Source organism: Kogia breviceps, chromosome 9 (genome assembly GCF_026419965.1).
Source record: "Kogia breviceps isolate mKogBre1 chromosome 9, mKogBre1 haplotype 1, whole genome shotgun sequence".
NCBI classification, from domain to species: Eukaryota; Metazoa; Chordata; class Mammalia; order Artiodactyla; family Physeteridae; genus Kogia; species Kogia breviceps.
The window spans coordinates 15142105-15169569 of NC_081318.1; the positions used below are offsets into that span (position 1 = coordinate 15142105).

The 27465-nt window shown below is 36.1% G+C and overlaps 1 protein-coding gene across 2 annotated transcripts in view; it reads right to left on the minus strand.

The window, feature by feature from the left end:
• TRIM24 (tripartite motif containing 24) overlaps nucleotides 1-27465 on the minus strand; it is a 91620-nt gene that overhangs the window by 9826 nt on the left and 54329 nt on the right. The window contains exons 6-12 of one of the 2 annotated variants that reach the window (XM_059074876.2): nucleotides 25759-25873; nucleotides 23094-23240; nucleotides 16319-16436; nucleotides 13638-13804; nucleotides 8299-8472; nucleotides 4618-4791; nucleotides 981-1116 (exon numbers count right to left, since the gene is read on the minus strand). In XM_059074876.2, coding sequence (XP_058930859.1) covers nucleotides 981-1116; nucleotides 4618-4791; nucleotides 8299-8472; nucleotides 13638-13804; nucleotides 16319-16436; nucleotides 23094-23240; nucleotides 25759-25873 — 1031 coding nt within the window. Of the gene's footprint in view, nucleotides 1-980; nucleotides 1117-4617; nucleotides 4792-8298; nucleotides 8473-13535; nucleotides 13805-16318; nucleotides 16437-23093; nucleotides 23241-25758; nucleotides 25874-27465 lie in introns of both variants that reach the window. The other variant, XM_059074875.2, reaches the window with a different exon arrangement.

Below are 27465 nucleotides of genomic sequence, written 5' to 3' on the forward strand. Positions count from 1 at the left end.
TTTGTCCCTTGCTTGACACAGAATTAGTACTGGATAAACGTTAGCTTTAGTAATAGTGCCAAAATGGTTTCCAGAAATGTTTTGTCAAGTTATACTCCCACCAGCTATGTATCAGAGCATTTGTCCCATCACATCCTCATCAATGAGTATTTTCACTATTTAAATCTTTGCTTATTCAATAGTTAGAAATTATGTCTTTTTGATTTCATAATGACTGCTGGTGAGATGGAACCACCCACATTTCTTCCTCTCCCCTGTTTTACTGACTAAACGTATTTCCTCTTTAGGGAATAATCTACTCATGTCCTTTTGCAATACTGTGTACTTTCCTTATTAATCTTTATGAACTTGCTATATAATTAAAGTTTCTCTACCACATTTTGTCAACAATTTCCTTTCAGTTTGTTTATGTTTTAAATAAGTACCTCCTTTAAAATTCGACAACTGCTTAATTATGCTTGTCTGACTGGTGAATGGCATAAGAAATTCTCCTCTTTCCTTATTTTGGTCTAAGGCATCTAATTCGCCAAGGTCTCTGCGAGTAGCATTAGTCAGAGTGCTTCTCTCTTGGAGGAAATAAGTAGTTGTGTCCAAAATTCTTGAACACAATTAAAGAGTGAAAAAACCACCAAAAAGAGTGATTGTCACTAATAAATTGTGATACTAGGAAAATTCCATGCAAAAAGAGATGATAATACAGGCAAATTATCAAAAAGAGAAAGTACAATACTAATTTCCTCCTGGGAGCACTATAGTGCCCATAAGTTCTATTCAAATTGAAAATGTACAGAGGTTTAACTTTTGCTTCCCACTTCGAAAGTACATTAATTTTAAAGAGTACCCAACACACAGACCCATTTTAATCATCCAACAGAAAAAGGGAGGAGGCATAGGGTGATTTATTTTTAAAATTATTATAAATAGAATAAAAACTGAAAAAAAAAAAACCACTAATAAAATTTTTAAAAAGCCCATTTTACCTGCAAGGCCTGGAGATGGCACTGATGAATTTGGTGACTGGACGGTTCTGTTTGAGGGTGGTCTTGGCTGGCCATGATCTGTACTAGTATCTTTCCTCACAATATTGTCCAGCATAATAGTACTTGAACAGTCAATCTGATAAGAAATTATTTCATGGCATCGTGACTTTGCAAGTTAAAAGCTACTTTAAATTTATAAGAAAACTTTAATAGTTTAACTATTATCAGAAAATAAAACATGTAAATATCATATTTGAGAAGTTCTGATCCATACTTTCCCCATAAACAACCCTGAAAAAAAGCTTCCCCACTTCTTAATATTTCACCTTAGTAAATATACTGAGTCACACTATTTTAGAAGTCATGAGCCAGGAGAACAGAGTATTGTGTGCTACACCCTTAAAAATTAAAACAAAATTATAAAAAGTAATTCTAATAATGTTTCTTAATTTATTTAAAAATAATAAAAGGTACCAATTTTTTAAAAAAAAGCAAACTTGGTGAGAAGAGTAGTACAGTTTCACATTTTGCAAATTTCTTTATTCTCTGGCTTAGTAACAGCCAACTGGAAAACTGTATCTTTTTACTCAGTCTGCTGAGATGTGTGGTTTTGGCTAAAGAATAAGAAGAAAATCCGGTCTTACATAGAGAGGACCTTGTAGAGCCTCTAAAAAGGTTGTACGGACTCCCATGTCCTTGGCCCACACTTTGAGAAACGATGCCCTGGTATGCACTAGATTGATGAAACAAGTCTACACATAACACATTTTCAGAACACTAACCTCATTCACTTAAATACATTCTTAATGTTTGGTAGGAAAAAATTGATCCCTTAGAGATTCCTGCTTTAATGCAACAGGTATACAAATAATCGACTGCTTTCCTAATTGAGTGCTAAGCTAAAATACTGATAAATTTCTACTGAATAAGACTTTAATACTTTAGATGCAAATACTCTTCAATTTTTTAATTGAAGAATAGTTGAATTACAATGTTGTGTTAATTTCTGCTGTACAGAAAAGTGATTCATTTATTCATATATACATTGTTTTTCATATTCTTTTCCATTATGGTTTATCACAGGATACTGAATATAGTTCTCTGTGCTATGCAGTAGAACTTTGTTGCTTATCCAATTCTATATATACCAGTTTGCATCTGCTAATCCCAAACTCCCAATCCAACCCTCACCCACCCCCCTTTAGATGCAAGTATTTTTAATGCTTAAATATACCATTTATTCCCCAAGAACGTTTTTGTGATTAAAATCCAATTTAATAGTTCCAGCCTTTCTCAATCAAGATTCTCCAAGAGAATTAAGTCCTATAGTACGAGGGCATAGACTGTATATAATGAATTTACTTCTCGCCTCTGCATCTAGAATGGTACTAGTTATGAACCATCCTTGGGAGGACTGAGGAAATAGTCACTCAAATCAGTTTCTTTATTCTGTGATTCAGATGAGGAATTTCAGTTGAGAAAGGCTGGTGGACAAAGGGTCATCTGTATCTGAGGACTGCAGAGGAAAATTTACTTTCTGTGGGTCCCCTTTCAGTAGGGGAAGGAGGAAGTACACAGGGTTATTTATGTTTAATATTCTTTGGGCACTACCTTGGCCAATAATTTTCAGAGAGTGCAAAAAGTACTCGAATGACTAAATTTGTTAGATCTTAATGTAAAAAAAGTTATTTACCTTGTGGAATAATCCTGAAAGCTAAAATTATAGGAATTATAATGATAGGAATGACACAAAAAAGTTTTGCTATTGATCGCCTATGCATGAAAAATACATGTACTCTACCCATTTAAAGTATAAACAATTATTTTAAAAATGAAATAACTCTGGTAAGGTTAATGATGCAACTTTTAGGAAATATCAGTTGATCTCAGTAACCTGAAAAACAAACTAAATAATACAAAATTTTAGATTCCTTCACATCCTACAAGATTTCTTAAGTTTTAAATGACTGTATGAGTGATTACCTTAAGCTTATAAGATGAGAAAAGGTAGAACAATTATCAACTTATGTATAAAGACTTGTTTATTCAATGTTATATTTTCTGCCTTTGAAAAAGACTTTTTTAAAAGTCATACTGACAAAGAGCTTAGAGGGTAAATGTATTTAATTTAAATAAAAATGAAATCAGAGGTAATTTTGCACTGGTTAGTAAATGTTATCATTTCTCTTATTTATTTATTTATCTATCTATCTATCTAAATGTTATCATTTCTTTTATTTATCTATCTATCTATCTAAATGTTATCATTTCTTTTATCTATCTATCTATCTATCTATCTATCTATCTATCTATCTATCTATCCGGTATGCGGGCCTCTCACTGTTGTAGTCTTTCCCGTTGCGGAGCACAGGCTCCGGACACGCAAGCTCAGCGGCCATGGCTCACGGGCCCAGCCGCTCCGCAGCATGTGGGATCTTCCCGGACTGGAGCACGAACCCATGTCCCCTGCATCGGCAGGCGGACCCCCAACCACTGTGCCACCAGGGAAGCCCTATGATTTTAATTTGAGGTAAGCTTTTCCTGTGCCAGGCACTGGGCTTTACTTGCATTAGCTCATTGAGTCTTTTTAAAACATCTTTATTGGAGTCTAATTGCTTTACAGTGGTGTGTTAGTTTCTGCTTTATAACAAAGTGAATAAGCTATACATATACATATATCCCCATATCTCCTTCCTCTTGCATCTCCCTCCCACCCACCCTATCCCAACCCCTCTAGGTGGTCACAAAGTACCAAGCTGATCTCCCTGTGCTATGCGGCTGCTTCCCACTAGCTATCTATTTTACATTTGGTAGTATATATAAGTCCATGCCACTTTCTCACTTCATCCCAGCTTACCCTTCCCACTCCCTGTGTCCTCAAGTCCATTCTCTACGTCTGTATCTTTATTCCTGTCCTGTCCTTAGGGTCTTCAGAACTAATTTTTTTTTGATTCCATATATACGTGTTAGCATACGGTATTTGTTTTTCTCTTTCTGACTTACTTCACTCTGTATGACAGACTCTAGGTCCATCCACCTCACTACAAATAACTCAATTTCGTTTCTTTCTATGGTTGAGTAATATTCCATTGTATATATGTGCCACATCTTCTTTATCCATTCATCTGTTGATGGACACTTATGTTGCTTCCATGCCCTGGCTATTGTAAATAGTGCTGCAATGAACATTGTGGTACATGACTCTTTGAATTATGGTTTTCTCAGGGTACATTTCTATTATTAAACTTGTCTCCATCTCTTCTGGTGTCGTAAATGTTAGACTCCCTCTCTAACCTTATTCTATTGTAATATATCACATTCCAGCAATTCAACCTTCCAATACCTCCTCCCATGTCTTCACCCCTTCCTTCCCAACTTAGATTCCATAATCCATCACCATAATCATTCATTTACAAACACTTCAACTCCAGTGCCCTGAAAGACATTCTGTAGTATGTTCAAGTGTTAATATTAATCTTTTTATTATCCCTGCTGTTACCATATTTCTAAAGGATAAAAACAACTTCTAAACACAAACGTACAGCCTATAATCCAACAAATCCATGCCTTTTACCAGATCCAAGTTCACTTAAAATTTTCGAAACAGATTCTTAGTATAAATTTTATGTACACTTACATCTGGAAGAGAAGGAAGATTATAGGGACCTCCCACGGGTGAGCTCAAATCAATCATAGGTGACCCAAAAGCCTTTCCATCATATCCTGCTGCACTAGTAATGGTGGGACTGGAAGGAGTAGAGGACGTGCTGTTGGCAGTTGATGGGGTGGCCTGCCCACTGCTGATCTGCCACTGTGGGAGCAAGAAGGAAAGAAGAAAGGTTGTCTATCAGCCGGCCTGTAACATAAAATGTCCATCTAACCCCTGTTCCAGACACAAAACAAAGTAAAAGACACAGTCTGCTATTTGAATTCAACTGTAATTTTAATGGAAAGGGGAGAGGACACAAGTATATATAATTTTCATTAATCCTGTCCAAACATAAAAAATAAAAAGAACTGATTTTTACCAGAAGACAACGGTTAGTATTCACAAGAAAACCACAGCACCCAATCTTGGAAAGATTACACATTTTGGAAAAGAAATATAAACATGTACAAAGCAACTTCAAGGTAAAGATGGAGGGCTGAAAACATACGTTTTCTTCTGTCCCTATCTGATACACCTGAAAGTAAAATGACAGTTAAGGGAATTTTTTTTTAAAAAAGGCATTGACCCATAAAGACAAAGAAAACAGGGGAGAAGACAGAAATCACATTTTGGAAGCTGGAAGGCAAATGGACAAAAAGCAAATGGATCAGTCGTAGTCAATTGGATAAAGCTGAAATCTAAGCTGGCAGTGGGGAAAACAGAGAAGCAAATCAGCATATATTGCAGAACCCCTAAGAGCTTGGGAATTAGAAGCATAAGAGGTGAAACTGGGACTAAAAACAGGATGATCTGTTGAGAGTCTGCTTAAGAAGGATTAAATCTCACGTTCGTTTCCTACTTTACCTGTAGCTACACCAAGATAATAAGGACTACCTCCACCTCTGCAAAAGAAGGCTGGAAATTAATTTTCTAGAATAGGTAAAACAGTCTTTGGGCTGACGAGCATCAGGCTCAGCTGAAGGCAGAAGTATTGCACTTGGGCTTCCCCGGTGGCACAGTGGTTAAGAATCTACCTGCCAGTGCAGGGTACACGGGCTTGAGCCCTGGTCCAGGAAGATCCCACATGCCACGGAGCAACTAAGCCCATGTGCCACAACTACTGAGCCTGCGCTCTAGAGCCCATGAGCCACAACTACTGAGCCCGTGCACCACAACTACTGAAGCCCACGTGCCTAAAGCCCGTGCTCCGCAACAAGAGAAGCCCCCACTCACCATGGCTAGAGAAAGCCTGTGCGCAGCAACAATGACCCAACACAGCCAAAAACAAACAAACAAATAAATAAATAAATTAAGAAAAAAAAAAAGCAGCATTGCACTGAAAATGACGAGTAAGAAACCATACACAGGCTGAATGCCGAGCTTCCTGCCCACTCTGCCTCCGGCCCACTAACCATCTTCTTCCCCCAGCTGGCTTCAATGAGCAGCCAGGCCCTGCATTTCAGGCATGAAACAAAGATCTTTTGGGAATTGGACCACTACCTATAGACAGTGACATTAGCAACTCTCCTAATAAACACGCCTAGCAGCCCTCACGTAAGAGTGAAATTCAGCCATCAAATGTTAGCCCCACAGCCTGGCTTTCAGGTTTTTTTTTCCTAAACACCCATTTCTCATATACAAACAGGTAATTAAGCATCAATAAACATCTGAGGAAACACTTTGTCATTTATGTTAGAAGCTGAAATAAACACATTAATAAAGGAATGCTATAGGGTATACAGAGATGAACCATGCTGCTATCTATACTTTCCTTTGAAACCTATCAAAAAACGGTTTGATTGACGGATGGATAAATGGGTATATGGATAATAAGTGAGAAGGCAAATAGAGCAATCTGTCCCATATACAACTCTTTCAACTTACTATGTTTGAAATTTTTTATAATAAAATATTGGGGGGAAAAAAGCCACTAAGAGGTATCTTAAGACTATGCAGGGGAAAAAACTCCCAAACTCAGTTTCATTTATATATGGACTACACAATATAGGGTGATAGTGATGGAAATATTCTAACTTTGAAAAATCTAATTTACATGCTCCACCGAAAAAACTAAGTAAAAACCCCTGTGAATATGAATGTCATCTTTACCACCAACCCACCCCTCATATCTATCCACCTGTCTGTGTGTCTCTCTCTTCCTCCTCTTCTCCCCAGAATAAGCAGTTACAGTTGATGTGTATCTTTCCAGGTTTTTTCTATATATATGAGATTTAAAAAACAAAAACAAAACCACAAAATTGAGAATAACTCACAAAAAAATCCGACCAAGTTTTTTGCTGTGTTATATACTTTGGAGATCATATATAGATTACTGCCTTTTCTTAATAGCCAAAAAGCATTTCCACGGTACAAGTATACTGTAATTTGTTAAGCTACTCTATCAATTAAAACAAATTCCCCATTATCTTTTATCCTAGCTTGTTCATTTATTCATTCTTGTTTAGACTTTTGACCAGGAAACATTTTTAAAAACCTTCTTAGAGTGTATGTCTACCCATTAAAAACAATACATAGGGAAGAGGTAAGGAAACATTTTGAGTACCCAGAATGTGCCAGGTGCTTTTATATACACTAGCACTAAGTCTCAGCACAACTCTGCAAGGTATCCACTCACTCTATAGGGGGGGCAAAGGAGATTTTAAAGAGTACACTTGTACCAGGCTACAAAAGTATTAGGAAAATAAACAGAATTTAAGACCAAACTGCAGTCTGGTCCCTTTTCACCTCACCTCTAATGATGAAACAGAGATAGGTATAAATTTTATTGAAAATAATTAAAATATTATTTTAGAAAGTATTAATATTTTATCAAAACCAAACTAATTATAAACATATATACACACACACTTAACATGTGTATTTTAGAATATTACTTTCAAATCATTTGATTAAAATGAATGTCACAGAATTATGGGAATAGCATCATATTCTTTATTTCGGTCTTGGCAAAAAAATTAAACTGAAATCAATCTACTAGTCGTAAGCTGGAAAGGCTTGACACAAGTACTTGGAGAAGACAAAGCACTGGGAGAACTTTTCAAAACAGTCTAATACCTAAAAAATATTTTTACCTGAAAACACTAAGAATATATATATATATATATAATAAATTTATATAATACAAATATAAATTATAACAGATAAATATTAAACCTTCTAAGAGTTAATATATAACCTTAAATATTAAACTTTATCAGATATATACGTACTACATATTAAAACTGTGTGATACTAAGTTTGTGTCCAAGAAGTCTCCTTGAAACACTTTGAAGATTTGTTTATTGGTTTCTCTTTAAGTATGCAATCTGTATTTGTTAGAATAATTCTGTCTTAGGAAATTTAATGCACTCACCTAAAAGCTACACACATTAACACTGAAAAATTCATACCTATGACTCACCAATTGTCCTGATCCTTCACTTCTGTATAAGTGGCTTGATTTCTCTTGTTAATTACAAAGCATCAAGATCCTTTCTCTTAGCTTTGTCTCTTAGGGCAGTGTGTAATAAACTTTGTAATCCACATTTACTTAAAAAAGGAAAAAGCTTACTCTTGCTCTTTATCACCATTGCTCTATCCATAAATTCAGTCTGATTTGGAAGTAGAGAGAAGCAGAACAAGCAACTGTGGAGAAGTAAGTCTATATACCTGTTTTATGGCTTGTTGAGCCAGGAAAGCCATCTGCAGGGGGTTGGGCTTTATTGCTTGTCGTGGCATATTCTGGTTTGGTGGATATCTTAGCTGTTGAGGATGAGGAGGAAGAACTGGTCCATTGGGTTTGGGGCTGTGATTTTGAAAATTTATCAAACGTGGAGGAGGTTGCTGGAAAAAAAGAAATTTAACCAACTCAGTGACAATCATCTCCTGAAAGACAAAGTATAAAGAACTCTATTTTATAACTTTTACAGAAAGACAGCAATTCTATCACAGATAAATCATTTATTAAAATTACAATAAGGGTACGGGGGGAGGGGACAGCCTTCCAGAATGTGTATAAGCAATTTAAAGAAAAGAAGTTTTATTAGGAAAGACTCTTGGGAGAGCATTTTCCAGCTGCAAGTGGGTTAAACTAGGATTAGATCTAGGCCACACTGGGAAGTAGAGAAAATTTGTCTTTGGTATTCTAAGTCCCTGATGATTATATTCTGCAAAGAATTGCCCTCTTCAATCTTCCTAAATAATGTGATGGCAGAATAATTACTAACATTTACTGAGTAGTTATTACATGTCAGGTACTACTTTAAGTGCTTTACACGTGTTAACCCATTTAATCTTCACAGTGATCCACTAAGGTAGGGATTACCTCTGTTTTACAAAAAAGGGAACTGAGATACAGAGAATTTAAATAATTTGTCCAAGATTAACAAAGATAGGAGGAATGGAGCTGAGATTTGAACTCAAGTCCTCTGGCTCCAAGCAGTAAAACATAAATAATGAACAGATGAATATTAATAACATTTAAAAATTAACAAATCGGATCTTATTGAGATTAAACTATGTGCCAGGCATTGTGACTGGCACTTTACATGTGTTATCTCATTATTACCCTCCCCTCATTTTACAAATTAGGACACTAAAAATTAAAAAGCTGGGGTAACTTGAAAAAAGTCACACAGCTCATTAAAGGCAGCACTAAGGCTTTAATCCAAAACTAGTCTGCCATTTCATTACCCAAACATGTTTTGGTGTTTAGCTGGGGGTTAAGGTACTAATTACAGCTTAGAGGATGAGTCTCTCTAAAAGAAAATAGATTTTGAAAGGACACCCTTCAAGGACAACACTGGTTGATTATAGGGCAGGGTAGGAGCTGGGAAGGCAAGCCTAGTTTGCTCAATAAATGCTAGCCCTAGAAATTGAGACCAGTGTTCTAGAAAAAGGTAACCGTATATGCCAGTCTCACCTTGACTACCCAATTCTCTCTAAGGTTGGCAACTTATTGCAAAGTAAATACTTATTTTCAGGCTATCTTAACTGCATCTGAATAAGAACTTCTCAGAAAGGGAACTATTAACTCCCACATTCGAGGTGGGAAAAATAAATGTGGAATTTATAAAGGCTGAAATAGCAACATCTTAAACTTTGACACTGTGAAGGCAGACAGCCATAAAGTGTAGCTCTGCCCTCTTTTTGTTCTTTTCCTTCTCCCAGTTTTGGAATTCATCTCCTTCCCTGGGTAAATTACTTCTCTTTCCCCTCTCTTGCAAATTAGTTGGCACTGGGTTCACTGTCAATAACTTTCAAGAGTGACCAGCAATTACAGACCCAATGAAAAGTAGACTTAGATACTATTTCAAGATCAAGGGAAATTCTTGAAATTCTCTTCTTCTGGGTGAAGAACAGAAAAATATTAGAGAAAAAAAGAAAATGAAAAAGTCTTATAGAAGCATAAGCCTGAAGCCATAGCAATTCTCTTTGATTCTTCTATTAAAGTTTTGTGACTTGAAGGGTTTTATATCATAAAAACACAAACAGAGAAGAACTGGGGAATCATAGTGGAAAATTTCTAAGTTAATCAAAGAGACAATTTTTTAAAAAGTGGAAAAGCACCCAAAATGATCCTTAAGGGAGAACAAAAGTAGTTATAGAAGTCTTTTGCCTACCCCTGCCCTGAGATTTATATATTGACTCAGTCAAGAAACGGCACTTGATGCCAGGGTACTGCACTCTGTGAAAAATCAGTGTGGGACTGGATGTCGACTCTCCCATCAAGGAATCCCAGTGTGGTAAGATGTAAGGTGATTTTTCTTTCCTCTCCCAAACTGTTATAGTTGATTGAGTTAATTTCTAAGAACCCTGTGACAAGAAAAGCAACTTGAAAGAATAAGACTAGCAACTAGTTATGAGCATAAAAGAAATAGCAAAACCAGTGCTATTTTAATTAAATGGAATCAATTAATTTGCAAGAAGGAAGAAAGGGAGAGAATAGAGAAATAATTGAGAGCTTAAGCAAAATGACATAAAATCATCACTATCCTCACCTTCACTCTAAATACTTTTATTATTCCAGGTTTTAATTTTATTCTAGGTCAGTATAACCATGAAGTAGAGCAGATGTCCTTCTAACATCCACCCACTGCTTAGGAAAATTAATCTCTATGTATGAATGAGAGTTATCTGCAGAGCAGTAAATCTAGCCCGGGAGTGAGAACCATTCTGTATAAAATAACATACTTAGATCTAACAAACTTAGACCTGTCCATTAGAGTATGATAGAGTATATTGTACACTGCCCAATAAACAGATGCATAATGTTGATCAAGTTTGTACCACTCAGTCATATAACTATGTATTCTAGCTCTGTATCACACAACTCTTTAATCATTCAGATTACACGGCTGATCTTCAGAGGAAGAAGAAATAGGGAACTATTGTATAAGTGATTTTTAGAAGCAGGCCTTTAAATTGACCTGGGTCCTTTTGGACAGATGTAGAGTATGATTTGAACACAGCCACAAAGAGGCACACATACACCCTGCAGGTATTTTCCCACATATATATGCAAATAAACTGTTAGAAAACTAAGAAAGCAGGTGGGTAAGGCAGTGTGAAAGTTTACAGATGAGGGAAAATTGATGAGTGAAAAATGTAGGAGTGGGTATTTGGCACAGAAAAGATAAAATGAGAGATGAGAGTACTGGAAGAAAGTTCAGGAGTCATTGAGAGGAGACAAAAAGAGCGGTGTGTGAGGTAATGACCAAAAGATGAGAAAATTACTTTACGGTTGATCTTTGAACAACACAACATGGGTTTGAACTATGCAGGTTCACCTAGACATGGATTTTTTTCAATAGTGAATACTTCAGTACCACACAATCCGTGGTTGGTTGAATCCTCAGATGCGGAACAGTGGATATGGAGGAACCGCAGAGAGAGAGAGGGCCAACTATAAGTTATACATGGATTTTCAACTATATGGGGGGGTAGCGCTTCTAACCTCTGCATTGTTCAAGGGTCAAATGTATTGGTAAGTGGGAAAATTAGGCTGTATAATAAAGATTGTACATTATATATATCATATAGCAGTAAATCCTAGAGAGAAATAATAAGATCAAAAGCAAATTTCTGAGATAAGCAGGCTAAAGACTCGATCAAGGTCACTTCTGGTTTGTCACTGCTTATCTAAAAAACTGTTTCAGAATGTGACCAAGTCATGTAGTAGCTATTAAAATGCCTCAGTTCTTCACTCCTTAGTGAAAAGGGAATTAATACAAATGATGGATTTATCTTATTTCAGGTTAATTAAGTATTAAATAAAAAATCACTTTAACATCTCTCAGACACTTAAATAATCATCATGCAAATGCTTAGCACTAGTCACTCAACAAGTAATTATTTTCTCTCTTTTCCTCTTCAGATTTATCTTCAGAACAATTTGGGTGCTCTGCAGTCTACCTGCAATATGTCACCCTGCAGCCTGCAGAGGTAGTGACAAAATTATTCCTCAATTTTCTTAACGAAATCTCAACTCTGCCAGTTGCACTCCTGATATCGAAAGCATTCATGTCTTTTCCCATTGAACACTCATAAAAAAAAGACCTCTTAAATTGCTTGTTATTTACTTCCTTTTAAAACCTGGGTTAAAACAAAGCTCAAGAGGAAAAATCAACTGGTCATACTAATATCCTCCTGGATTTGACATGCCTTCTTAATCAAATTACTAGACGGCCATAAACTTCAAATACATCACACCTCAGGCCTTCACAAAAGCAATTTAACAAAATCAGGATCTACATATGCCCACAACTTTTATTCAGGGTTGAAATAAGTGTCCTATGAAGATCATCTGTTTTGTAAAACTGCTAACAAAAAATGCTGTTATGCCATTTAATTGCTTTTTCATAAAGAACCACATTATATATTCCTCTTAGTGCTAGAAAAATACTAGTAAAAAAAATTTCTCCTCTAATGGCATGTTCCTTTTAATCAAATAATATAGATATTATTCCTGTTTCTTTTTTGTTTGGCTGACAAAAAATTGAGCTAAGTCTTGCTCTCAGCCTAGCTCTGCATGCTTTGAGTATTCTTTTTTTTTTTTTTTTTTTTTTCAGTACACTGGTCTCTCACTGCTGTGGCCTCTCCCGTTGCGGAACACAGGCTCCGGACGCGCAGGCTCAGCAGCCATGGCTCACGGGCCCAGCCGCTCCGCGGCACGTGGGATCCTCCGGGACCGGGGCATGAACCAGCGTCCCCTGCATCAGCAGGCGGACTCCCAACCACTGCGTCACTAGGGAAGCCCTATTTGAGTATACTTAACACTTATTAATCCCTCTGCCATTTCATTTGTGTCATTTACTGTAAATCAGTTCAAATTCTTCTGAGAAATAGGGAGTATAAATTAATAAATAACTGAAAATAACAGACAATTTGTATGGATTAAAATAAGAATGGTTCATGGAACATTTGCTCAGAAATAAAGTTTGAAAAAGATAGATTTCTAACGAATCACATCCTTGCCCTTTTCTATTCCATTTTGTCCTTGTTTCCAAGATGCAATGTGATTTTCTAAACACTGCATCCTTACAGAGAGCAGATAACCTAAAGTATTAATCATCCTGAACCACTAATATAAGAATTATGAATTACAGGTACACAACTTTCCCATCAGTCATATGCACTGGTTATTTAGGAATGCAATCATTTATCCTCTTATAATCTGAAGATGAAAGAGAGCAGATGAGAATAGATGTCCCAATTAAATAAACCATTAATTTCTTTTTGAGAAGGGCTAAAATCTAGAGTTAAATCAGGGATCCTTAAATGTGATAAATTTTTATAAATTTATATATTTAAGTCATGGATGAAAGATGCCTTGGTTATTTTAGAAGCTGCTGAATACAACTGTACTATAATTATCTAAGTTAGGACAGGCCTGCTTCCAAATTTACCTGATGAGAGATGGAAGGTTGCTGGATGGGCCCCTGCATTCTAGGGTTTGGTAAACCCACAGGTGCTGGCCTCCGTTGCACCTGTTGCCTCTGAGCCATTACCTGTTGCTGCATATGCTGGAGTCGTAATTGAGCTAGGCTGATCTGTGTTGGAAACTTGGATAACTGGTTTGAAGATAAACCACCTGGTGGCTGTGAATTCTGTTCCATGACAGGATTCTGCTTAGGCATTTGTGGTTGACTCTCTTTATCCTCGATTACTAAAGAACCTAATTAAAGAGAAAAGGTTAAGTTCTAAAGATTTTCTGGTAGTGAAATACCATATTTTGTAGGGCTATTTTTACTGATCTTCAGAATTGCCACGGAACTTTTTTCTCTCAGGAACCCTTTATACTCTTAAAAATAGAAACCCCAAAGAGCTTCTGTTTATGTAGGTTCTATCAATCAAAATTTACCATATTTGAAACTAAAAATGAGAATTAAAAACATGTTTCCTCACTAATTCACTTAAAAGTGACAACCCATAATAACACATTTTTATGAAAAAATACTTATTTTCAAAAAAATGTAGTGAAGAGTGGTGCTATTTTACATTTTCGAACATCTCTTTAAATGTCTGGCTTAATAGCTGAACTCTCATACCTGTTTCTGCATTATCTAATATATTGTTTAAATATATGAAGAAAATCCAGCCATACATGGATATGTACTTGGAAACGGGAGGCCTCTGTCATCACCTGAAGGAGCCTCAGACCCTACTCTGAGGACTGCTGTTGCATATCAAAACAAAACAAGCAAGCCTGACACTGGATCTAAAAACAATACCACAGTATTTCTGATTTAGTTATCCCTCAAGTTCTTTACACCTTCACAGAGTATACTGTTGGTTCTCTGATGGAGAATACTCTGCCCTGTAACTATACTGTTAGAGTTTAAAGGTACCTCTAACAGGTCTGGTCCAAGCAACAGGCAAAACTTGATTTCTTCAACAGCAGAGACTCAGTTAAATGTTTCTGACTTAATAAGCATATGCATCTTAAAAAATACAGTTATCATTCATTAAATACTTACTCTGTATTAGATACTGCGACAGTAGGTCTATGTATATTGTTAAAGTCCTCTGTACAGATAAGGGATTTAAGGTTCAGAGAGATTGAACAACTTACCCAAAGTCACAAAGACACTAACTCAATATTCATCCAAATCAACATTTTTCCCTTGCAGTCTTCTATAACATGTTTCTCAGAAGCCATAAATAACCAAGTTTGGGAAATTTGTCTCCTTAGAAGATTTAAAATGTAAGTCTCATCGTAAATGGCAATTTACAGAGCTGTATAGGGCAGCTCTGAGAAGTTCTACAGTAAAGGATATTGTTTTACAAACTCCTCACAAACAGATGTTTTTGTTTTTGCTCTAGACTTATCTAAAACTATATCCATTTATGTATATAGTTACACATATTCTTAATTTTATTTATGTTTACATCATGTGGTCTATGTTTTAAATGATATGCTTATAAGTACATACAATTCTACATATGACTATTTGTGTGGATATATAACTGTGATAGGTTCTCTATATAGCTGCATGTATAGTGGTGGGTAGGAGATAGTTAACTTATATAGTTAACTTATATACACACTTTGTATTAAGATGCTTCTTTTTAGTTACATAGGTGAGAGTGTGTATGATTCCAGTTGCTTGCTGTGTATCAATCAATTAGTAAATATGTGCTTCTAGACTGAGCTGCAGGAGTCAACTTATGACCTTTCCTTCAAAGGGTCACCTTATTACCATTCCTTCTGTTCTCCCCGTGTATGAATGAGGTTTGTGTAAGCCTATTTCTTCCTTTCCTGGTGTGTTCTGAGCACTGGCTCTCTCTCCAGACATTTCTTCCTTTCTTACCCAGAATCTAGCTTAGGGAATGAGAGAGCAACCATCTTTCAAGATTTTGAAACAAAGTCAATGAGCCCAAAACCTGTCATCAGAGGGAATACGGGTGGTTGATGAAGAATGTATATGGAATTCTTAAATTTCTGTTTCTATAGTTTCCCTGTGAGAAATTAAGAAAGGAGGCAAAAACTGAAGACTTTTTCTACTAGCACATAATGTAGCCAGCACTACCTACAAGGATATTTGATGTTACCAAGTGATGCCATAATGATAGTCTCCCTTTGTGATAACTCAGTGCGCTCTAGTACTTAAAATTTGGGCACTTATCTGTACGTATGGTACACTTCAGTTAGGAGGTTAAAAATTATATAATAATTACATAAAAGGCAAAAGAAAAAATGAGAAGTCTTCCCTAGCTAGATAAAGCGAATGAACCATTAGGTGCCTGATGACTGGCTCTCAAGAGTAAGTAAGCCAATAATTGCATAAGAAGCCCTGTTTTAACAGAAAACATTCTAAATATAAAAAATCCTATATTAATGGCAGTCACAAGTCAAGAGTTTTATCAACCATTCTGATAAGTATGTAATTAACAGGACAAGCAAGATTCTATGGGAAAGGAAAAAACCCTCCTAAATCCAGAAATCTAGACACCCTGTGAGTCAATAAAGGATGTTTCATATCATCCACATATTTACATGTGTGTTTATATTCATGCACGTGTCACGCATATACACACACTAATGAAATACTAGCGAAAATTCCATGTACTTAAAACAAGATGATAAACACACTTTGGGGGTGGAAGGGAATACATTTTCAATAATCTCATAATCATTAAGAGTTCCAGAAACAAATGGCACTTTGAGAAAATGTACATAACGGCCTACCTAAATTGATAATATTTTGAGCCCAGAAACTAGGATCACAGTGAAATTGGATGGTATTGTTGGTCACTGGGGAAGCATCACATCTTGCTCGAAGGAGGTGCCGTAACCGGTATGTAATCTAGAAGAAAGCAGAGAGACAACTAAACATCAAAATCTTAATTAGGCAAATAATTTATTAAGTTCCCAATAAATACACAAAAAATGGTCTCTGTATATGTATGCTAACACAAAATAAGCAATCATATATATATATAAGTTATAAAAAAGTGGACATACAATGCAGTTTTCCTTCCAAAACATATTAGAAGTTTTGAGGTACAACTCAGTTAGCTATACTGTTGAATACAAAAAACTAACTTTAACTGGCTTAAAGTTAGTTTTTTGAATTATTTAAAGTTCACAGAAGCACCAACCAAGTATTCGTAAAATAAAAAATTTTCACAAATTCTGCTCTTTGGGGGCTTCCCTGGTGGCGCAGTGGTTGAGAGTCCGCCTGCCGATGCAGGGGACGCGGGTTCGTGTCCCGGTCCGGGAAGACCCCACGTGCCGCTGAGCGGCTGGGCCCGTGAGCCGTGGCCGCTGAGCCTGCGCGTCCGGAGCCTGTGCTCTGCGACGGGAGAGGCCGCAGCGGTGAGAGGCCCACGTACCGCAAAAAATAAAAAATATATATATTAAAAAAATAATAATAATAAATAAATAAAAAATCTGCTCTTTTATTTATTTTACTTACTCTTTCAAAGAAGGATGCAGAGTTGAGATTAGGCAGCTAATGAATTACAGAAAATACAAATTACTCTCTGCTCAGGAAACATAAGTACAGCTCATAACTAGGCCTACTAGTGGCATGGCTCTCCTTGCTCCTATGCTGTGAATCTCGGGTCATCACACCACACCCCCCCATCTCCTCCACACTGCAGTCCTCAGTGAACACTCAGTCACTTTCCCTCAGTCTTGAAGAGTTTAGCTCCTGGCTCACGATCACCATCGCCAACATTACTCCTGTCTTAATTCTTGATGATTTTATATCCAACTAGATGATCTTTCTTTCCAGCTTACTCCCTTCTAGTGCCCAGATACCAACAATCCTACAAACCCTAAAGGTCCTATAAACCTTTGCTCTTAGAATTTTCCCCGTCCTTCGATCTCATCTTACCAATACCCTTACCCTAGCCCTCAGTTCCTCCTTATCCAGCTCAAATCCCAGGGTTAATCCTCATAATCATTTCCTTGTATATACCCTCAACACCTCTTTCTCTCACATGTCAAATTACACATACTCCCTTCCCTCTCCTCAACCTTTTCCCCAAACAACAACCAACAAACAACACTGGTTAAATCTAACTTTTGACTCACTATAATTGGACTGATAAAGGGACTGACCAAACTTCAAACACAGCCTGCTTACTTTAGGTAGGGCCCTAAGGTTGACGGGCCTCTGGTCCTTCACGTCCCTACTCTCCTAAATGACTATTTCAAACCTTTCTCTTTTCAAATCTCCAGCATCTCCTCCCCCATTCTCCATCTCAGCTGATGGTCCTGATTACTGTTCACTGAAAAAACAGGAACAATCAGGGAACTTCCCCAAACTTCCACCACCTACCAGTATTAGCGTTCCCTCCTATCACAATGGATTAACTGGCCACACTTCTAGCTAAAGCCAATCACTGCACTCGTGCAATAGTGCCCAACACCCCCTTGCCGGCACAGACACTGCTCAGCAATTTTCTCCCCTCTTCTGTATCCATCAAGCTTTCCATTTTACTGCATCAGTCCCATTAACATATAAACATGTTTAACTTTTCCCAGCTAAAAACAGAACTCTTGGCTCCTCTTCTCCCGCCATCAACTGCTCTCTTTTCTGGCAAAACTCCTATTTTTCTACTCTCTTTTCTGGCAAAACTCTTCAAAAGACTCATCTATAATGTCCCCCATTCCTCTCCTCCCATTCTTCCCTGAAACCATTCAGGCTTAGTAGCTTTTCACATAGGTGGTCACTTGGCCCTCAGGGAAGCATTTTCTTCTCTTGGCTTTGAACAAACTATGATCTCATGGTTTTCCCCTTATTTCACCAGCTGCTATATTTTAAGGCTGCTGAGAATAGGTTTGTGTCCCAAGGTACCATCTCAGTTTCCATTGTTGGTTCTTTCACATCTCCCACACCAGGAATGTCCTAGGGCTCAGTCTTGCAACTGCTCTTTTCTCCTGCACCCACACACTTTAAGTGATCTCATCGAGACTCATCGTTTATCAGACTCTTAAATTTATATCTCAAGCCTGGACCCCTCTATGAACTTGCACTTCCAACGGCTTGCTCAGTATCTCTACCCGATTCTCTAATAGGTATCTCAAATGTAATATGTCTAGAAGGGAACTCTTGATCCTTCTCCTCGAGTCTACTCGTCCTATGATCTTCCCCATCTCAATTACTGGCAACACTATTTTTCCTACTGCTTAGTCCTTGGTTCCTTTCTTTTCCTCATGCCTTACATTCCACCTGTCAGCAAATCCTGTTGGCTCTATCATTAAAAGATATGGATAATCCTACCAGTTCTCCCATTATCAACTCTACTGTTACTACCCTGGAAAAGTCACCTCATTGCAGTAAGGTTATAAATAGTCTCCCTTATTTCTCCCTTGGCTTCAACCACCTACAATATTTTTTCAGTGGCCAGAGTAATTGTGTTAAACTGTAAATCATATTCTGTCATTCCTCTCCTCAAGTCCCTCCAATGGTTTCTCATCTCACTTAGATTAAAAACCAAAGTCCTCATAATCAACTACAAGGCTCATACTATTTGGCTTTCCAGTACTTCTGACCTTACTCACCCTAGTGTCTGCTCATTTACTGTGTTCCACCCTCTTAGGCCTACCTGCTGTCCCTATCACAAATAACTCCCACCTCAGTCTTTGCACTTGCTGTCTGTACTTGTGCTCTGCCTGAATACTCTCCCTGAGTGTCTACATGGCTTGCTTCCTCACTTTCTTCAGGTATTTGCTCAAATATCACCCTCTTTAGATAGAATTCCATATCTAAAATCACATTCCTACCCCAATGCTCCCAGACTCTTCCCTCAATTTACTTTTCTCTAGAGCACTCAATACCATGCAATGGTCTATACATTTTACTTATTTTGGTATTGTCTATCTCTCTTCATTAAAATGCAACTTTTAAAAAATATTTATTTATTTATTTATTTATTTATTTATTTATTTATTTGGTTGTGCCGGGTCTTAGTTGTGACTCACGGGTTCCTTAGTTGCGACTCACGGGTTCCTTAGTTGCAGCACATGGGCTCCTTGGTTGTGGCAGGCAGGCTCCTTAGCTGTGGCATGTGAACTCTTAGTTGTGGCAGGCAGGTGGGATCTAGTTTCCTGACCAGGGATCAAACCCAGGCCCCCCCTACATTGGGAGTGCGGAGTCTTAACCACTGCACTACTGGGAAAGTCCCTAAAAATGCAACTTCTTAAGGCCAGAGATTTTGCTTTGTTTTCTGTTCCATTAGTACTTAGAATGCCACCTGATACATAACGGGTATTCAATAAATAATTTTGGAATAAATAAGTTTGCTTCATTCGATTGCTAAATTATCTCAAACAGCTATAATAAATTCTGTGTAAAAAACCATGTATTTATTTTGGGACTATGTAGAATACATGGCACAGTATTTAGCAAACAGCACTCAACACAATGTTCTTTTGCCTAAGTTTTTCTACCTTTCTTAATTTTTTTTTGCATCTTCTAATAATTCTCATTATGAAACATGCTCACAATATGCTAAGCAAAAGAATTATGGCAAAAACTTTCCTATGAGGAGTCATAAACCCTGGCTACTGTAAAAGATAAATAAGGGTTAATTAAATATACTTGTTGATCCCTTCAGATGTATCTGAACTTAGACTCAGGTTTCACACTGCAAACTTAGCTACTGTTCAAAAAGCAAAGGACAAAAATTTTTTTTAAAATGTCAAAAGAGCTTTTGAGACAACAATACTGTATACTGTCTCCTTTCTACTGAAGTTAAAATAAACTTAAAAAAGAAATTTAATATTCGAGTTTCCAATCCTGTAAAATATAACATAAGGTTTTGTCTACACTTATTTATAGCTTCTGACAAGAGATGTTATCTGCTACCTTATTTATTTACCATCAATCTTTCATTGAGTTCCTATATATCAAGCACTGGGTAACACAAAATTTTTACCCTTTAAGAAGTAAAAAGTCTAATGAAATTTCACAGAAAAATATGCAAATGTACTAATAGTAGATAAAAATCAGTAATAGTATGATTGATATATGCATAAGCGCTTTGTAAACACACAGAAGGGTAATCCAACCCAGTCTTGCTCATGGAATGCTGCCAAAAGGAAAAGAAGACACATCTAAACTGAACCTGGTAGTCTCTACAAAGATGAGGATTAATTACTCAGGAGAAAGAAAAAGCATTCTAAGAAAGGGTAACAGTACCCAGGCAAAAGACCATGACATTCTGAACCCTGAGGGCTAAAAGCAAGGAATTGTCGATGAGATATTCAGGAAACATAAAATCTTTGAAGATTAATTATATGGGAGGACAGGAGAAAGGGAGTAAAAAAGATGGTGGATTTCCCTTTTACTACCTATAACTTAATAGCTTCCTAATCACTAGTATTATAGAAATATCTATTGCTAATAAAAAGAATAACTGTGTTTTACTCTCTTGGTCTCTTCTGTCAGTATTTCTTGCCTTCCTTCTAAATAATATAAGGATAAACTCAATGTTTAACAGATGACAGAAGAATCCTAAGGAAATACTGTGAAAATACTGTGAAAAGTCCAATTTAAAACTGTACTTCTGAAAGGATCCTGCTATTCCAATGGGTTTGGTCTTTTACTGATTATAATTCCTATAGCAAAAAAAAATGAACTAAGAATTACAAGCTAAGCTTGAAATTTCAGGCCAGCAAGATGTTTCTTTTTAATTTTTAAGCATATAAAAGCCGTCATTAAAAAAATAACCTTAGTAAACATGGCTATATTTATGAAGCATAGAGCTCTAAAGGACAGAGTTGCATAATATAGTGACTTTCAAATTTTATGAGGTTAAAAATCCTTCTAAATGTTTAAAAGTAATCACAAGCCTTAGCTCTGCATTCACTATAGGAAAATTATTTTACTAGCTATATCTGCTGCTAGTGATGTGCTTGGGTTCCACAGGCTTTTAAAAATTAAAAAACACAATTTAGTACATCGGGAAGCTGGTAATACTGGTTCCTTATGCTTCACTGTGTTTATTTTCTCCTGTGTATAATATAGAGAACAATCTTCCTCTCTCCTATTTCAGGAGATCATTGTGCAGATTAAGTAATCCCATCTTCAATTTTTTACTGTTTTCTTTGTATTAGTGCCAGGCACTAATCCTAAGCATAATCACAAACAAAATCATAGAATAAAATCAGAGAAACAAATTCTTAAACTGATAAGGAGATTGACTGAATATCTGATTGTGTGAATAACATGCTTTCTTACACTCACACAAATAAAAATATTCATAATGGGTCTAGTTGAAGAAAAGACAATTCTCTCATTTTCTCCTTTTATCCCTGTTTTGTTTGACTTACAGGAAAATATAAGTAACAGAGAAGGTATGTACTGTATAGAAGCTGTTTTTCATTAGACCAATGAAGCAGTAAAAAGGAAGAAAAAGAAAAAAAAGACTCAAGATTGACCACATCATTGATAATTATGAAAGAAAAAAATCTTAGGAGTTGAATACAATTCATGATTAGGAATAGTTACAAATTAGTTTTCTAATAAGTTACTCAGTATTTGAACCTAGTTTACAGAAGTTTATCCTGAAGTCCATTTCCTTATTTCAAAGTGGTCGTAGAAAATTCCTTCCACAAAACTGAGTGGGTGAACAGAAACAGATTTGGATGTCATAGTTTGATTTCAAAGTGTAATTCTCTGTGGAATCTTTAATAAAATAAGAGTAAAGCAGGAGTTCGTAAGAATGCTTATACAGTGTGACCTCCACGGCTGACGTCTTCTGGATGCTTGCTACTAAAGGTGTGGTCTGCGGAGCAGCAGCATCACCTGGGAGCTCGGCAGAACTGCAGAATTTGGCCTCACTCCACATCTACTGAACCACGTGATTAGTATACAGTGACCATATTTTCAGTAGCAAGGTTCTAGACTATTCTGAAAACAGCTGAACAAATGAGAGTCACTTTTCTCTAGCAATGGGGTTGAAATATCCAGCACCATATATCACTGACAGAGTAAACAACGTAGTACAGACAAAAGGAACAGGGCCTCTGGGTTCAGGTGTCCAAGCTGAGTGGCCTTAGGCATGTTACTTAACTCTGTGCTTTGGTTTCATGATCCATACAATGGATGGACAGGCATACCTATCTCACAAAAATGATGTAAATGTTTAAATAAAATATTACATGGAAATGCTTAGGATTAGTGCCTGGCACACTACAGGTGATCAGGAAATGTTTACTCTTATCATTATTGTTAGTATTAAGTTCAACTGTCACTAAGACAGAGAAAACTTGGAAAAGAACAAAACAGGAGGGACGATGGTAGATTAAAATTGAAGATACGCCTCAATCATGGCAATATAAGATTTTTTAAAACCAAAATATTTTGATTGATAAAAATTAGAAAAAGGTAAAAAGCATTTAAATACAAACAGACTAATGAACATTTCTAAATTTTAAGCATTCTAATAACTCCATTGTTTCTCTGTATTTTGATAGTATGTTAAATGCCATACTTAGTTTATCTTACCAGTCGCTTGCTATAAAGTAATGCTGTACTGCTGCCACTGGAAACTGCCCATTTAGAAAAATGCATGACATGTTCCAGCTGTTTAGAAAGTCCAGCCACTTCCTGCTGCTGTTGCATAAGTTTCATTCGATGATCTTTTGCAAGACTCTGAGAATAAAAATAGTTTCAAAATTAGTTCTGCATGTAACATACATTTTAATGGTCATCTTCAGATTACCCAATTAGAATAACCACCACCTCTAAGAACCCAGGTGATAGTAACTTATCCCTTGGTACAAAGGCTCATTCTCACTGAAGTAAAAAACTGTGCCCCCAGTGCTGCAGCCACCATCGATGCTACCCCTGCCTCTGCTGCCTGCCCCTTCATCAAGGCCCTTGGTCTGGCTGTACATATTTTGGGATGCAGGTTTCTGTTCATGCATCTTCCAGTATCCAAAGAGGTACAAAACCGTGGATTAGCTATAATACAGTAAATGCCCATTAAACTCAATACTCACAAATAAAATAGATGTACCATCCAGCAATCAAGTAAAGTTACCAGATCACATGATTTACTCAAGCACATGACTTCACCTTTTAGGCATTCTTATCCTGATTGCAACTAGTTTGTGCCAAGTCATGCCACGTGGTAGACAACATTTATGTTTTGTGTGTAGTAAAAGAAAAAGGAAGCATATAATTTTTGTCTTTGAAAATTACCATGGGAACCAATTGATATAGTGACTAATGGTACCAATGCACTCTCAAAAAACTACAGAAAAGCAGACTATAGAATTTCTCTAAGGGAACAAGCAAGAACACAGGTTAGTCAAAAGTGGAAGAAAAACCCACTGAACCTGTGCTATTTTAAAGGTCTCTAACCCCAAATCTCCTTTACCTGGCAAGGAAAGGAGGAGAGAACAGGACTTTCTACTAGCTCTAAAAAAAAGTTTAAAAGTAATATTGCTACACTCCAATATGGAATTATATTCTCAGTAGAGAAAATGAACCTAGATCCTGGCCCTAGTTGGTTTCAAATTTGGAAAATACACATATGCTAAACTGAATTAAGTCACTGCAGTGACTATTAGTGGCTTTGTCGTGTCTAATTTTAAGTCCAGAGATAATTTACTTATTAGGCTATTTCTGACCTCTGTAAAAACTAAGCGTTACTTTGGAGACATTCTAGAAAGAACAGAAATTCTGTTGACTTTTAGGGATGTTGCAAATTGAGAATCAGAAGCCCCAAGTTTCTTGGTCTTCTATAGTAACAAACTATTTGGGTCTTGAGTCTTAGTAAATACTGACTACATTTATTCGCCTTAAAGAAGGATTCTGTGAACCAGGAGACTGGGTATGAAGACTGAAAAGCATTTTTAAAAGGTGCTGCAAAAATGATAAGTCAATTTAAAACAATACTGATGACGAGGTTCATCCCTAGGGATTTGCGGATGTGGTCATCTTTTGTTCTTTATCTTGATTTTTAAAGAACTCCTCAAGTGATTCTGATTTACAGTGAAGTTCAGAAACAGCCACAGCAAGCACTATTCATCTCTGAGAAGCAAATCTATGTGACATTTGATTTTAAGCAGAGCTTTGAAATCTTTTAAAATAGTTTAAATGCTTCTATCTAAAAAAAAAAAAAAAAAAAAAACAAACCAACCAAACAAAAAAAAACACACCACCACCCCCGCCCCCCAGAACCTTGAAAACACAGTTACTGTAAATGGGGTCTGATTCCTCCTGGCCAGAATACTTTTTCACTAAGTATTTGTTTCCAAAAGGAGAGAGAATTATTTTGGTCTTTGTTTCCTGTATGATTGATAAACCATGGGAATGACCATGCTTTCCCAGGAAGAAGAGAACCTTCTGACAAAGACCTTATAATTTTGCCAACTATAAAATAAAGATGTTGAACTAAATTTTTTCTATGAGGCTTTTTAAAAAATCTTCGAACATCAGGATTCTTTTATTCTCTTCTTAATTTTCTTCTCTACTGTTAAATTCTTTTTGCACCAATATGTTAAAAGAATACCAAAATATCATGCAATTAATATTATGTTAAGATACCATGTAGAAGTTGTAACCTCATGTTATTTGAGTCAAACACTGACTCTGGATCTTGACCTTCAAGAATGTAAGAACGCTGATTAAGTTAGTAATATTTTTCTTACCTGCAGTGACAAACAACTATCTGAAGTGCCTTGAGCATCTCTCCCTGAGTGCTGCTTTCACAACTAAGACTGCTGAGGGCACGAGGCACATCCTTTTACCTAATTTCTCATACGGTTAAATGTATATATTTGAGAACTAAATATAACTAACTAAATGTAACTTTCTGAAAAACTTTGCTCAACTGCACTCCTTTGGTGACCCAAAGCTGTCAATTCAATGAATCTCTAAAAAGATTCATCTCTTTATATCTCTTTAATATTTACTAAGCTCCTCCTTCAAGCAAAGCATTATGCTTTGTGCTCTGAAGTAAACAATAAGGATTAAGACATTCCTACTGTATCATAAAGCTGTAAACTGTCAGTTACAAGGTAAAGCCTGAGAATGGAGAAAAATATTACTGAATCAAATGTAAACAATTATATGAAAAAGGCTGTGATTTCAAATTCACAGATACACGAGAAAATACTACGTTAAATCACTACAACATACTGTCCCATTAACAGTAACTTACCTCAAGCTGATGCAGTAGAGCTTTTCCTTTTTTATTTATTTCTACCATCAATGTAAATATGGCAACTTTAATATCCTGTTCCACCTGCTTCTGATTTTGATTTACTTCAATTATCCTGAAAATTAAACAAAAGGGGGAAGTCTAAACTCTAAGGCAGAAGATTTGTTTTACAATATGCAATACTGATTTTCTAATCCCTAAATTAGACCAAAAAGTTTTCAGCTCTTAAAAGCTCAGCTTTTTCTAAGGGTCCTTCAGTTTAAATAGACTTTCTTGAAGATGAGATAGCAGAAATATTAATTCTTCCAAAAGACATAGTCAATTCAATCTTAAAATCAAAATGTATAAAACTGCAAGAGAATGAACACATCTTAAGAAAACATTATTTGGAAAGATTATGACACCTGGAAAAATTCTCAGCCTAAAAGGATGGACAAGAAAATGATTTATAAACAAGATAAGGAAAACCAGGACTGAATGAGTTCTACTGTATTCACTGCAACGAAGAAGTAGAAAAGCTTAAATGTGTCACTATTATCTTAGTTATCTGAACTGTTACCCATTCATTATATCTGAATAAAAGCAGAAAGACAATAACAGTAGTTTGCTACTTTTAATAACACATTTGTCTTGAAATAAGCAGCCAAATAACTATATGTTTTTATCAACCAGCATATACATTTTTTCCTTTGATTAGAGAAAATGGGAATGCTATTTTCATGGAGATCAAGATGGATAGGAAAAAAAAACATAGCATTATACCAGAATATCTTATAAAAGCAGAAAAAGAATAATGAGGCATCCAACATCAAACATTCTGAAATAAACAAAAGGCTTCATTTCTTCTGTCGGCTTATCTTCTAAAACTTAAGAGGAAAAGGGCAGGGATTTTATTCTCTGTTGGAAATTCTTTTTTTTAAAATTTTAATTAAAGTATAGTTGATTTACAATGTTGTATTAGTTTCAGGTGGACAGCAAAGTGATTCAGTTATACATACATATATATATTCTTTTTCAGATTATTTTCCCTTATACGTTATTACAAAATATTGCGTATAATTTCCCTGTGCTATATAGTAGGTCCTTGTTGGTTACCTATTTTATATATAGTAGTGTGTATATGTTAATCCTAAACTCTTAATTTATCACCCCCCCACACCAGCGTTGGAAATTCTTCAAGATAATTATTTGGCATCAATATTGGCTAGAGGATCAAGGAAACCAGATAGGTCTAGGAAGCAAACAACCTCAAAAAAAAAGAAAAAAAAAAAAAAAACCAAAAAACCACACACACACACACACACACACACACACACACACACACACACACACACACACACAGAAAAACCCCAACTAATTTAAATCCTCATGATGGTAGAACAGGATGAAAAAGGGACAAGTAATGCCATGTTTGCACATGCATAAAGATGAATTAATAGCAAAGTCAGTCCAGTAAATTTAATCCTTCTATAATCAGGTAGCTATAAAGATACAAAGAATTAGCACCTAATCCAAAGAGTCTTTAATTTTTACCACAATTCAAAAACTAAAATCCTTCCACACCATAATATATTATTTTGTAAAAGAGCATAAACTACTAAAAAAAATTTTTTAAAAAAAGGTAAAAAAAAATTTGGAAAATTCACACTATTTGATTTTAAGACTTACTATAAAGAGCTCTAGTCATGAAGAAAGTGGGGTATTAGC